This window comes from Taudactylus pleione, unplaced genomic scaffold (assembly GCF_031769625.1).
Source record: "Taudactylus pleione unplaced genomic scaffold, aTauple2 ptg000010l, whole genome shotgun sequence".
NCBI classification, from domain to species: domain Eukaryota; kingdom Metazoa; phylum Chordata; class Amphibia; order Anura; family Myobatrachidae; genus Taudactylus; species Taudactylus pleione.
In genome coordinates, this window is record NW_028284413.1 from 271,794 (window position 1) to 286,040 (window position 14,247).

Here is a 14,247-nt window from a genome sequence, read left to right on the forward strand (position 1 = left end):
TGGTTCTCGCGACATAACAGCGCGCTGAATTGAATAGCTCCGGGAGCTCCTTCCCGGTGCTATTCAATTTGTGTTGAATTGAATGGAGCCCAGTGTGTACTGATTCTTCCCCTCTTCCGTACTCTACAATACTACATCACATCTGAGTCAGATCTGCTCCTTTTTTTTTTTTTTTTTTTTTTTTAATAAGCACACCTGAGTTTTACTCTATGGTGCTGCTCCACAAACAGCAATGTGTGTACTTATGTACATTTATACATAGAGCCCATGTACTGTAGTATCCTCATCCCATATACTGACATGGATAGTTTATATATTAGAGAAAGTTAAAATGAAAGAGCTACCATTGTGTATTATAAGGACAACATGTCACATATGACAATAGATCATTTTGCATTTATCATGTACATATTTCATTTAATAATTTTTTTTTAAACCAACTGTATAATTTACACATTATTCAAAGGTATACACAGACATACAATTATAAACTATGACCATTCTGTACAGGGTTGTTTTTTTGTTCAATAATTATTTTATCTTTGTGATATCAAAATGCTAAATTTCATTGTTGTATGGTTAAGTTCGTACATTTAGTTAGGAGTGTTGCCATAATACTCTTGCTGCCATGTCATAAATGACGGTGGAAATTCCCCTTGGCTCTGGGATTCTGCTATGCAGCCTCTAAGTAATTGAGAATAGGAGATAGATCTAGCAGCACCTGGTAAATGTGAACGTGGCACTAAACCCACAATTTAAAAAAAATAAAACATTTAATATTACTGATAATGTTATTGGGAAATACTGTATTATATATACAGTGGATAATGGAGGATTTGCTAGAAATTATTTGCCCTTTATTTTTCTAAAAACTATTTTACAAGTTTCTAAACTGAAAAAAGTTAATGTCATGTAAAAGTTAAAAAATCAGCTCTAACATAAATAAATTACCACTAATGTGGTTTTGTTAGTGGTATGGACTATGAAAGAAATATGGTAGTGTGTAATAAGTAGTATTTGAATGAAATTAGCAAATTGTTCTACACCTTTAAATATTTAAGGGTCTTTAGATCCACTTTCAAAGTAAGTGTTAAAAAATGACAAAATCTCAGACACTGTACATTAATGTCACATTGATATATCTCCATATCATTATAATGGCAATGGGCCGGAAAGTGCCATAGTGTTACTGTAGTTCCATTTCTGGTTTGGGAAGGGAACATCCAATTGCACTGGTACTGTATCTCTCTCATTACATTAAGCTTTGGATATGCAATTATAATGTATCTTATACCTCAGAGCAGTCCTGCTTTTCATATTCCTTATCTACTATCTATATAAATCTTGCATTTGCGTTAAACTTTTTTCTTTTTTCAGTCGCTTTACATTTTGAGACAAATGTAATAGTTCTTGGATCCTCCCGGTGTATACAGTATTTACCATTTGTACCTAGGTAAACAATGGCATCTTTATAACCCTGGCAGTAAAATTCATTGAGTATCTGTGAATGAAAAATAAAAACTTATAATAGTATGCACTATTAAGTTCCCTAGGTTGCTGTTACCATTTCAAAATGTTATCACGTTTTGAATATAAAAAAAACTTCACTATAGCAGAATGGCAGCTCCAAGGCCCTCAAAGATGCTTTTTTGGTGTGTACTTCATGTGGGGTTTATCAGCACATCAGACTGTAGCTCCCAAGATGTCATAACACTCTGTGCTACTTCTTTGTATTTGGGGTCCACCCTACAAAAACAGTTGTTTTGGCATTGGGGTGGGAGAACCCAGGAGCTCTGGTCTGGCTGGTCACGGCTTACTTACCTATCCCTAGCTTCTGCAGTTTGTGGGGTCCAAACCTCTGCCCTTAGTGACTCAGGTGTCTATGTACCTTACAGAGAGAAAAAGTGAATGGAGATAAAGTACCAACCAATCAGCTCCTGCCACTTTACAGGCTGTGTTTAAAAAATTACAGGAGCTGACTGATAGGTACCTTGGGCCTGATTCAGAGCCGTTCGCTATTTGTGGTCGCTCGTTTAAAAACAAGGGGTGGCTATTCAAATGATCCGTACGCACATTGCAGTCTGTTCACACCTCTAAGTCTGAACGAGCGAGCAAAACATACGCTCGTTTATTTGTTAAAAACGCCCCCTGGCCGCTCGCATCCTACGTCATGTCCGCTATTTATTAGATTAATCGAGTACATCGACCAGCGTATGAACTGCTCGCTATTCTTGTGGTTGGTGTTTGCTACCACAAATTTGCGAGCAGTTCTGGCTATAAAATAACCCAGTGACGTGGTCAATGACGCTGCTGTTTTAAATATGCACACCCATAAAACGCCCGTTTTGACCTTTAAGTACGCCTGCGTTCGGATCTCCACTCCCCATTTTCAAGCACCTTCCCCTGTTACCACCCACATACGCCTCATTCTGTCACTCAAAATAGCAGGCCCTCGCTATATTGCGTACCAACGATTTTCGGCCGCACTGACTGGTTCGCGCATGCGTACTAAAAACCGTACGCATGCGTACTAAAAACCGTACGCATGCGCAGATGTGCAAACATCGCTCGGAACGAGCGTACTGCCGCTAACGAGCGGCTCTGAATGAGGGCCCTTATCTCTATCCACTTTATGTCTCTCCAAGGCTTAGTACATAGTCGCCTCATCTACAAGTTTATTAACCTAGGGTTTAGGCTAACAGACAGGGTTACACAGAAAGTCAAGGCAGGGGACTGGTCAGCTACTCCTCCCAATGATCCACCTGGCACACAGCCTTCCAGTTCTTGAGCTGCTAACCCCATACCATCTACAGGACAGGTAAGATATTAATGTAATGCCTGAATGCAAGGGTGTGTTATTAATATTAAAGATGAGCAGTTCAGTTTTGCTGAAAACCAAACACATCCCAACTTTGGGGTTCCCGAGTAGAACAGTGGGCCTGATTCAAACCCGGTCGCTAAGAGCGTACGCTTGCTCGATGCGTATGCAAATATTTGAAAGTGACGCGGCGGGGAGCGATCGCTCGCCAAGGCATAAGCACGCCCATCTTACCTGTACGAGTGTTCGCTTTGTGTATGCCGACTCCCCTTAGCGAATGCAGGGATGCTCACTGCCCCACGTCGTTTCCTTGAAGTTTGTGAAAACATTGGTAAATCGACCACTATCGGATGTGAACGCAGTGCTTGTGGTAGCTTTTTTCTACCGCAAGCATTGCGAGGAAAACAGAGTAAAAAAATGGCTGGTGACGTGTACTATGACTCTGCCTGTTAATTATCCATGCCTCTAAAACGGCGTTGCAACACTCAGGCACACCTGCATTCGCACCTCCACTCCCCCGTTTTTACTGGACTGCCCCTGTTACCACCCACAAACGGCCTCTCCTGTCACTCACTCTGCTGGGCTCACTTTACTGTGCAAGCGAGGGATCTGCGAACGCACTGTGTAGTTTGCGCACGCGCACCGCGAGGAATACGCATGCACAGATTAGCAACCATCGGCAATAGCGAGCGCACTACGGATAGTGTCCAGGTCTGTATCAGGCCCAAAGTCCCGACTTGGATCTTCTCGCCAAGATTAGATCTCAAAAACGAATATTGTTTTTTGGATTGCATGTAAGTCCCTCCCTCGTGATTTCAGGTGCCATTTCACAACAGGAGAGCGTACGGAGAGCGTATGGGCTGTAGTTCATATTTCAATGATACCTACTAGTCGCCATCAGAGAGAGTTGTAGGTAGATAGAGTGGGCTGGAAACATGTAAAAAACTGCAGGCATCTTTGTCACTTTGTATGTTTGTCAGACACTAGCTAGCACCTAAAATTAGTGCAAACAGGTTCTTGTGTATGTTTGTTATTACTGAACTTACTTGTGTTTGTGCCGCTGCTCTGTCACTTAGTTTAATTGATAATTATGAAGTATTAAATTCTTGTACTAGCCTGTATTGGTCTGAAGCCTGTGATTCCTGATTTGCTGTCTGGAGAAGTGGGTTTGTAATATAATATATTTTCTACTAGGCTTTTACCGTTATCTGTTCTTGATTAATGAAAACATTGCATAGGGCTGTATAGTTCATGAAACTGACATCCTGTCTGTCACAATGAAACCATTTAAAAATGTTTTCTTTGTTTCGCCAAAGTACGCAACTAATCATCATTGTCCAAAGGGTTCTGAAAGAAATCCCCACATTTTTAGCCCAAAATAGGGATTTTGCATTTTTTTTCTCCTGGTCTGGGATGGAGAAAACGGTGCTCCAGTTTTTTTTTTCTCCATTTTCGCCTGTTTGCTGTTTTCGCCATTTTTTTGGTGTAAAATGGCCATTTTCTCCGCTAATTGAATACGGCCCTAGGTTTCAAAGATGTGCTATGTTCTTTTAAACTGCCATGTGTTTGTGCCGCTGCTCTGTCGCTTAGTTTAGCCAGCCAGCTCGCTGCAGCCTTTGCCCAATATTGGTGAAAATAATATTGTGAGCTATGAACATGCCAACATTTTATGGAAATGCCTGTAAATTAATGTTATTGATGTTATTATTATTATTATACACACAAAAACAGGTACAAATTACACAATTTTAGCTGTTCATATTATTTTTTAAAGAAATCCAGATCCAAAAACAAAACACTTTAGGGTGGTTTTGTCAAAAGAAAACATGGGGGTCTGTGCACATCTCTGATTAAAATACTATATAAGTACATACTCTGTGGTGATATTCATATATGTGTGGGGAAACAGTGTTAATGTAGTATGTGTGGGTGGGGAGGTGGTGGCGATGGCATTAATATAATGTGTGCATGCATACCGCCCAACTGTCCCGATTCCAGTGGGACAGTCCTGTATGAGAGGCACTGTCCCGCTATCCCACCTGCGGGTGCAGTGTCCCGTGGGCGGGGGGGAAGTTGGGGAGAACACTGGCACACTGCTGCTCTGCAGAGCTGAGCAGCTGTGACTGGATGACATATCCATATACACAGTGCCGGCTATGTTAGAAACTAGGGGCCTGTCCAGAAGCTCCTGGAGCACTGGGCAAGCTCCCAGCATGATGAAAACTTGGGTAAAATGTAACAGTGAAAAATGGTGAGAGAGCATATGCAACAAGGACAGAGTACAGAGGGCATATGTCACATATGGTCCCCTACCATTTTTGCCTTGCTACATATGGTAAAGTACTTCTCTTACATACTTGTTCATTAAATTAATTACTGTATCACTTCTAATTGGGGATTAAAGTGGGCAAGGCCCAAACAGGGCCACCAGGCACTGTGAAGAAGACAAAATGGTAAGAGGGGGCTGAAGAGATACGGGTGGGGGCACTGGAAAGAAACAAGCCGCATGAGCTGGACAGATGCAGGGGGCTGAGCCGGTGAGACAAAGGAGGAAGGAGCTGGAGAAAGGCAGGAGGATGGTGCTGGAGAGATGGATAGTGCTAAATAAAAGCATGGGAAACCAAGCTGGACAGACGCAGGTGGAGAGATGCAGGAGGCTGAGTTGGAGAGATGCAGGGGGCTGAGCTGGAGAGACACAGAAGTATAGTCCTGGAGAGATGCAGGAGAATGGTGCCGGAAACATGCAGGGTGGGTTATCCTGTGGAGACACAGGGAGGATGGCACTGGAGAGACACAGGAGGATGGCACTGGAGAGACACAGGAGGATGGCACTGGAGAGACACAAAAGGATGGCACGGAGAGACAGGAGGAGGGAGATGAATAAAATTATGTGGATGGTGCAGGATAAATGCAGTGGGCTGAACTGGAGAGACTTAGGGGGCTGACGCAGGTGCTGAGCTGGAAAGATATAGGGGGCTGAGTTGGAGAAACACAGGAGCATGGTTCTGGAGTGACCTATCATTGTAGTCTCAGCTGGTGGCAGGAGTGTTTAAAAGCATCTAAAATGTATTTCACACTACTATCATAGGCCCTCATTCAGAGCCGTACTCTCTGAGCAGAGCACACGCTCTGAATGAGGGCCGGGCTCCATGAAAATGGAGCATCCTCCTGGATGCTCGTATAGCTGTGGGTCACCACCCACAGGCTATACGAGCATGCATTTTGATGGCCGCGATGGTCATGACCATCGCGACCATCGAAATTGCGAGCCGGAGCCTGCGGTTGAGGTTTTCAACCGCAAGCTCCGGAGTGATTTTGGCTCTATCAGAGCCAAAATCACTCCCACTGACATCACTAGTGATGTCAGTGGGCCGGCTTTTGACGGGAGGCATTCCCGTGGGAACGCCCCCGTCAGGGAGGCACGCCCCCGGAACGCCTACCAAAGGGGGCGTGCTGTCAATCAACATTGACAGCACGCCCCCTTTGATCGGACACAACGAGCGAAGGACTTTCCTTCGCTCGTCGCGTCTGGCGCATGCACACGACGGAGCTCCCTCCGTCGTGCGCATGCTCAGTCCATAACATCGACCCACTTGCGAGCGGACAGCCGCTCGCGAGTGGGTCTGAATCAGGTCCATAGTCTCCAAAACTTCAGGGAGTTTACGTGGCCCGAACCATTCATCCCAGTCATATTGAGATTTTAGCTTGCTCTTGTGCAATCATTATTGTGTTTACAGAATTTTAAACGGTGAAACATTTAGTTTTTGGCACCATCAACCCTATGTGTGTGTGTGGTTGGGGGGGGGAGTTGAAATGAGTTTCACCCCCCTTCTAAGGCCACTTTAAGTCCTACAGGCTACATACACAGGTTATTGGAGGCAAAGATTAACATCCACACAATACCTAGCTAAGGGGGGAATTCAATTAGACTCGTTAATTCAACAGGTGTGAAAAAAGGTGAAAGTCTTGAGCTTTATTGCCCAGGGCTATTCAATTAGAGCCCCTTTTAACGCCCATTAAATTAACATGTTAACAACCATTAACACACATTAACCGGCGTTAACACATAGGATCCTTGAAAAGTTAATGGACCTATGCGTTAATGGGGTCTTTTTACTTGTGAATATGCTACTTATTGGGGATTTCTTTTTGGGTCTGACCAATATAGCACTATACCGTACTGTACTTCCTCTGCATTTTCTGTGCAGTTTTGTGGCGTTATTAATGTCTTCTTTCACTCTAATGCCTTTCTTGGCTCACTTCTATACCAACAGACATCGTTTCTTCACCACAGTTATATACTTTGTGTTTCATACTGTGACTTATAGTTCCGCAAAAGTGTAGAGCCACATGTAGCATACCATCTATCTACAGTCTTCTCTGAAAATCTCTAGTGCTAAATATAGAAGTTGTTTGGTTATAAAAGAATACTTACAAAGGATGAAGGTGGGAATAAAGCATAGCTCACTCTGCATAGATTCTGTACTGAAAGCTGGAAACTGGTATTAAAAATCTCAAAACATAAATGGCTGACAGGACAATCTCTGGGACAAATGTCAATCTCTCCCGTAAATGGAGATATGGTTATCACCGATCGTAAATCATAAAGTGGTTGGAAGTTTGTCAATCCACCATCAATATATCTCTGTGGAAAAGAAAAGTTTTTATTAAATAATTTGACAAAAAAAGGAAAAGGTGACAGAGACAAAGATTAAGAGAGAGAGAGATAAAGCGTAAAATTTTGAAATTTGGGTACTTGTGTACTTTACGGATTCATTACAGAGAGAACCCAATGAATAATTTAAATGGTACTTGTGTACTTTACATACACAAGTACCGAAAGTTGTCCCCACCTAAAGAAGAAAGTTGTCCCCTTGCGGGCTCACTGCGCTCACCACGCTTCGGGCTCGGTGGCGAGCCACAAGGTTATATTCCACCTCTATGCCAACTTGGATGGTAGGGAATGTCTAAATCACCTTCACAGAGATGACCCTGACGTCATCAGCCAGTGGGCCTGATTCAGACCCGGTCGCAAGCGCTGTGCGCTCGCAACCGGGTCGATGGTAGGCCAGTGCGCATGCGCACGACGGAGCCGGCTCAGTCGTACGCATGCGCGAGACCCGGATAGCGACTGGCAATCCATCGCTCCGGGTCTCGTACCAAAGGGGGCGTGCTGTCGAGGTTGAGTGACAGCACGCTCCCTTTGGTGGGCGGGCTGGGGCTGCCCGGATGGAGGCATTCCCATGGGAATGCCTACCGCCTGGGGCCGGCCCCACTGACATCACAAGTAATGTCAATGGGAGAGCTTTCGGCTCTGTTAGAGCCGAAAGCTCTCTGGGGCTTGCGGCAACGAGACCCTACCACAAGGATCTCGTCGCAAGCTCGATGGTCGCGATGGTCTTGACCATCGCGACCATCTTCCTGGCCACTCGCTATAGCTGTGGGTGGTCGCCCACAGCTATGCGAGCGGCCGGGAGCCCGCTCTAAAAAACAAGAAGGCCGGCCCTGATTCAGAGCGAGCACTCTGTCAGAGCATCCGGCTCTGAATCAAGCCCAGTGTCCAGCATCATTACCTTGTGGTGATCGTAGCGAGCCACCGCAAGGGGACAACTTTCTTCTCTAGGTGGGGACAACTTTCGGTACTTGTATATGTAAAGTAAACAAGTACCATTTAAAACGTTAATTGGGTTCTCTCTGCAATGAGTCCGTAAAGTACACAAGTACCGAAATTTGTATAGGTAGATAGTAAGGATTACAATGGCCTGAATATATACTGGTGTATAAATATATTAAATAAATTATTTTAAAAAATAAATCACACTGATATTTTCAATTACTTGCATACATTAGAAAAATGTATTTTCTTTTAAATACAATTTTTTTCCATTTACTTATGTTTGGGGGTTATATTTCACAAAGTTATGTTTTTATTTTAACAATACCTGTATGTGTGCTGCCATCTAGTGGATACATGGTATATTAAATAAAGAATAAGTTTTATCTTAGTGTATATACAGTATATTTAAGGGGAATCAGTATGAATGACCGCCGGACATCAGCCTGGCGGTTCAAATCTTGATGCCGGCACCCCTATGGGTGAAAGACCTGACAGTGCAGGTAAGTATACTGTCCCTACCCCTCTCCCCCCCCCCCAACCCTAACCCTCCCTTAGGGGTGCCTAACCCTAACCTCCTCCCTAGTGCCTAACCCTAACTTCCGTCCATTAGTGCCTAAACCTAACCCCCCCTCCCCGTACCCTAAACCTAACCCTCCTGGACGGGTGCCTAACCCTAACCTCCCCTCCTAGTGCCTAAACCTAACCCCCCCTTCCCCTAGCTTAACCCCCCCATCCCCGGCTAAGTGTATACTCACCCCCAGCAGAGGACGATCGGTCCGGTGTCCTCTCGGCGTTCCGGCGTGGGGATTAACATAGGCATCGCTCTTTCGACAACTATGTTAAATCCCTTGCTGGGATTAGTGTCAGGATTGAGACCGGTGGCCATGCGACCGCCGGTCTCATAACTAATTCTCTATTTAAGGGTGTGGTATATATTTTGTCAACATTCATAACGTCGTCATGAGATGACATTATGACATTGTCATAATGTCAACATCGACCAGGTTGACATTTGTTTCAACACGGATGAAACCGCCACATGATTACAATGTTGACAAAACGTCCCTGGTGGTCTAACAGTGACTTATGTGGTCTGGCAGCTCCGGCAGAGGTGATGAGGACTTCGGATCTATGGTCCTGCAGCCTAACCCTAACCTCCCCTCCTGTAGCCTAGCCCTAACCTCCCGATCGACAACCAAACCCTAACCTCTCCTTCGACAGCCTAATTATAACCCACCATCCCGTAGCCTAACCCTAACCTCCTGTTCGTAAACCATACCCTAACCTCCCCTTCAACAGCCTAATCCAGCAGCGTAACCCTATCCACAGCCTAACCATGTCCTCCCATCCCACAGACTAACCCTAACCTCCCCACATGCAGTCTAACCATAACTCTTTGCTGCCGGTCGATGCAGAATGTTGGCGTTTCACATATTGAGAATTCTGAAAATGCAAACATGTTCAATATCAACATTTTAACAATGTTGACATCATAACTGTTGACACGGTGATGTTGACATTATGAATGTCGACATGTTAAATGTCTAAATTTTTAATACATCCCATACTTACTAGGGATGTGCGCCGGACCATTTTTGCTGGATTTGGTTCTGATTCGTCATCCGGCTTTGGGTTTGGATTTGCCAAAAGTGCCGTGACTGGCTTTGGATTTTTTTACAAAAATTGACAAAGAGCTAAAAATCACATAATTTGGGCTTTTTTTGTTCCTAGAGTATTATTAACCCCAATAACATTAATTTCCAGTCATTTACAGTCAATTTAGACCACATCACAGCTCACAATATTGTTTTCACCTTTATTGGCTAAAGGCTGCAGTGAGCTGGCTGGTTACTAAACAACAGACACCGCAGTTTAAAGCACATATATGAAACATTGCCACTCACTACTGAGTCACAGTACTTGTGTGTTATGGATACGCAGAGGGCTAAGGCCCAAGGAGTTACGGTGCTTGTATACACAGAGGGCTAAGGCCAAAGAAGTCATGGTGTTTTTATACACAGAGGGCTACTGCCAAAGGAGTCACAGTGCTTGTATATACAGAGGGCTACTGCCCAAGGAGTCACTGTGCTTGTATACACAGAGGGCTTATGTCCAAGAAGTCACAGTGCTTTTACTATATTTTAAATTTATACAAAGAGGACTTTTGCCCAAAAAGTCACAGTGCTTGTATACAGAGGGCTAAAGCCCACAGAGTCACGGTGCTTATATACACAGAGGGCTAAGGTCCACAGAGTCACGGTGCTTTTAATTTATAGTTACACAGAGAGCTAAGGCCCAAGGAGTCACTGTGCCTGTATACACAGTGGGGTACAGAACCAAAAAATAAGTTTTTATTCTTAAACTTTTAACTTTCTTGAAAGTTTTTTTACTTTTAAACTTTTTTTTTGTACACACAGTCTCGACACTTTAATCAGCATACATCAGCGTGCAGTGTGCCCCCTATACAGTCACTTTACCACTACAGCCACTTGTGAGTCTCTGGACACAGCCACTTAATCAGCAGAGTATAGCGCTGTACAGTCACTTTTCCAGCAGAGCCACTTGTCCCATAGAATATCAGCAGAGCAGTGCACAGCGTGGAAGTGCAATGGTGCCGAGTCACGGTCTCGGCGCCTTATGTAAAGGCAAACTCTCGCCTCTCGTGAGAATCCGACACTCTTGCCTCTCGCGAGGATCCGACGTCCGAAGGATGACGTTCGGCCTCGCAGTGGGATCCGAGTCGACGGGAACACCCGAGCTGCGGCTTGGGTGGACTCAGATCTCCGATGTTCGGAGTGGTTCGAATTCTGTGGAATCCGAACCGCTCATCGCTAATACTTACCAGGATTAACCAGTTCTATAGCTACAAAATGAATAACCCAATCAATAATCATGTATGTTTCTGTGCATTTTTGGCAACATACTACATTCATTTCAGGATATACTTTGCTTGGGAGAATGTGCATCATAGCACATTGGGGATCATGCAGAGTTGGATGTGTGCGGGTTCTTTAGAAGTTATTTCCATATTAGCCTGCACAAGTTGAAGATTTGCACTTGGGCCTGTATGCAAATTCAGTCGTATATACAATTGTGGGTAAATTTACTAAGCACGGTACAAATTTGCTGTCACAGGAGTATTTCGGCATTTTTACAAACACGGAAATTTACTATGGCAAAAACAGGTGTATTTTATGTATTTTACAAAGAATAGTGATTATACTCATGGGTGTAATTTAAGCAAACTCTGTTAAAAAATAAAAGTTTGAAATAGACCCCCTTCTGCACAGCGTCTCTTTCAGAAACATACACAGATCAGTGTGATCCGTGTATGTTTCTGCCTCTAATGAATAAAATAAAATATAAAATTAAGAAAAAAAATGTTGTGTTGAAGGTGGTACTCTCTATTGGGTCTCTGTCTCCTTGTCACTCAGGACCAGAGATGTGCAGTCAGGTGAGGCAGAGCCTCTCCTGTCATAATTAGGTATACTCCAGAGTTTTGACTATAAAAATTCTAAGAGAAAAAAAAAAAATATTATAAATGTCTTCTTTGTATTATTCTAATCATTTTTATAGTCAAAACTCGAGTAAAATGTGTACGGCAGGTGAGGCACTGCCTTCTCTGTCTACCTTTTCCACACAACCCTGATCAAAACACACTCAATTTCCAGCACTATATACTGCTGCACCTTTGTATAATGCCCATATGAACCCTCGGGTTCATATATGTATCTGTAAATCTGGCTGATACTAGCCAGTGCCTCCGCAGCCATTTACATCACCGCACATCACTGCTCAGGACTGACCCTGCACTCCTATTGGTGGTCAGCACTGACCAATAAGTATGGGTTGGTCTGCTTGGTATGACAGCAATTAAGCTCTCTAAATAGTTAGACAGAGATTTTGTGCTACAATTTACATACACAAAGAAAACAGAATGACTTACCACTCCCCGGAATGAAGGTGGTACCATCCCGCAGTAGAAAGGAACAAAGCAACTGCAGATAAGAGCCTGTGGTAGAACAATAATTAGAACAATTGCTTTTTCAAAATAATTAAACAATGATCTACAGTGGTTCCCAAGCCTTTTTGAATTGTTGCATGTTAATTCAATTAAGATACACTTTTTTGATGCATGAAAATTAAAATATTGCAATAAATAAAACATAGCTTAATGTGTGTATGTTTTAAATTTAATGGGATTACAGCTAATTGTTTTCTTTTACAATAGAAGAATTTCTGTTTCACAAAATCTCTGGAAACACTTTCATCCTAGTGTCATGACACAAATGTTTTCTCATAGAGTACAATTCAGACATGGGTGCTGATTCTGAGTTGGCTGCAATTCTGCCCCAAATCGCAGGTGAAAATTATGTTCACTATGCCATCAACTGAGCACACATCTAAGGGTAGAGTTGAATCTGTAGCTGCCTGAAACCCATTGAAAAGATGGTAAGTACTATCAGTGTGTATGTCTTCTTGTAAGTCGTCCACCTCTCTCTCTGTCCTCTCAGTGCATCTGACTGTTTTGTCAGTCTGTCTCACAGTCACCCACATTAAAACTACAGTACTGTTATAGACAACCCCTTTTACACCAAAGTCCCCGGGTCTGACCCGGGATTTCGAACACGTTTCCAACCCGGATCAGACCCGGGACAACCCCCTTTTGCACTGCGGCGCCGACCCGGGCTATGCCCGAGTCGGCACCATTCACACCTGTCCAGCAAAGGTGACCAACGCTTTTTCCCCTCCCTCCCCCTCCGCGACCTTCTTACCTTATCCTGCAGCGGTCCGGAGGCAGGGAGAGCAGGTGGGGTGTGCTGCTTCGTGCCACTCGGGCTGGCGCTTCTTGCAGTGGCCGCTTGGAGATTGTCATCTCCAAGCGCCACTGAAGCCGGCCAATCAGGCGGCATGTGGCGCGACCCGGGTCATCGTGAGCCGGGCCGCGCCGTTTACATTGCAGGGTGACACGGGAACAACCCGTGCTCAACCCTGCAATCAAGCAGGGTCAGATCTCCAGGTCACTGGACCTGGGTTGATCCATTTGCACCGGCTAAAATCCCGGGGTTATGCGCGTTCACGTGCATCAACCCGGGATATTTCAGTCGGTGTAAAAGGGGTATAAGATGCATATTCATTTGGCCTTTCAGTTCCATTTCTCAAGGTGTGTGACAAGTCTACGGTTGGATTGGCTAAAGGGCTCACTGTGGAATTTCCTGGAGGTACCTGCAGGCGGAGGAGGCCTGCTGGGACCTCTAGCTCTACTGTGAAAGACAATATTAGTTCATCTATTTTTTACACAAGCAACCCAGCATCCACCGCACAGAGGTGCGGTGCTGGGGATAGCCCTGCGGTACCCTAGAGAGTGGGAACCTCTTTAGTGGGGGTCCCCACCTCCCCAGGGATCCCCAGTCTGGGCTGACTAACGGTCAGGTGTTGAATGCTGTGGCCCGGGGACCCGGTGAAAGGGTCCCATGTCTGTGGCATTATACCCCCGCTATAAAGAGTTCGGTGCTGGCTGGGGAAAATTCAGGGGACACCTACTCATTTTGTACTCTGTATTTTCACAAACAAGACTGGCTCAATGAGCCCAGTGCTGGTTTTATTTTCACAACTGGGCTCAGAAAAGCCCGGTGCTTGTTGTGCATTTAGGTGGGCACTCCACGTCATTTAAAAAAAATATTTTTACACTTCTAACTTTTTACACAGAAGCATGCATGGATCTCACTGATCTTTGCATATTTCTGTGAAACTCAAACCTGCTCAGGCTATACTTGCTAGCCTGAAGCAGGTGTATTATTTTTCGGGTTTT

At 44.3% G+C, this 14,247-nt stretch overlaps 1 protein-coding gene across 1 annotated transcript in view; it reads right to left on the bottom strand.

Annotated features, from left to right (window-relative positions):
* Positions 1 to 1,333: 1,333 nt before the first annotated feature.
* Positions 1,334 to 14,247, bottom strand: part of LOC148542641 (omega-hydroxyceramide transacylase-like) — a 35,295-nt gene continuing 22,381 nt past the window's right edge. The window contains exons 3-5 of the mRNA XM_088467413.1: positions 12,382 to 12,447; positions 7,254 to 7,463; positions 1,334 to 1,501 (exon numbers count right to left, since the gene is read on the bottom strand). Of these exons, the coding sequence (XP_088323539.1) occupies positions 1,334 to 1,501; positions 7,254 to 7,463; positions 12,382 to 12,447 (444 nt within the window). The remainder of the gene's footprint in view (positions 1,502 to 7,253; positions 7,464 to 12,381; positions 12,448 to 14,247) is intronic.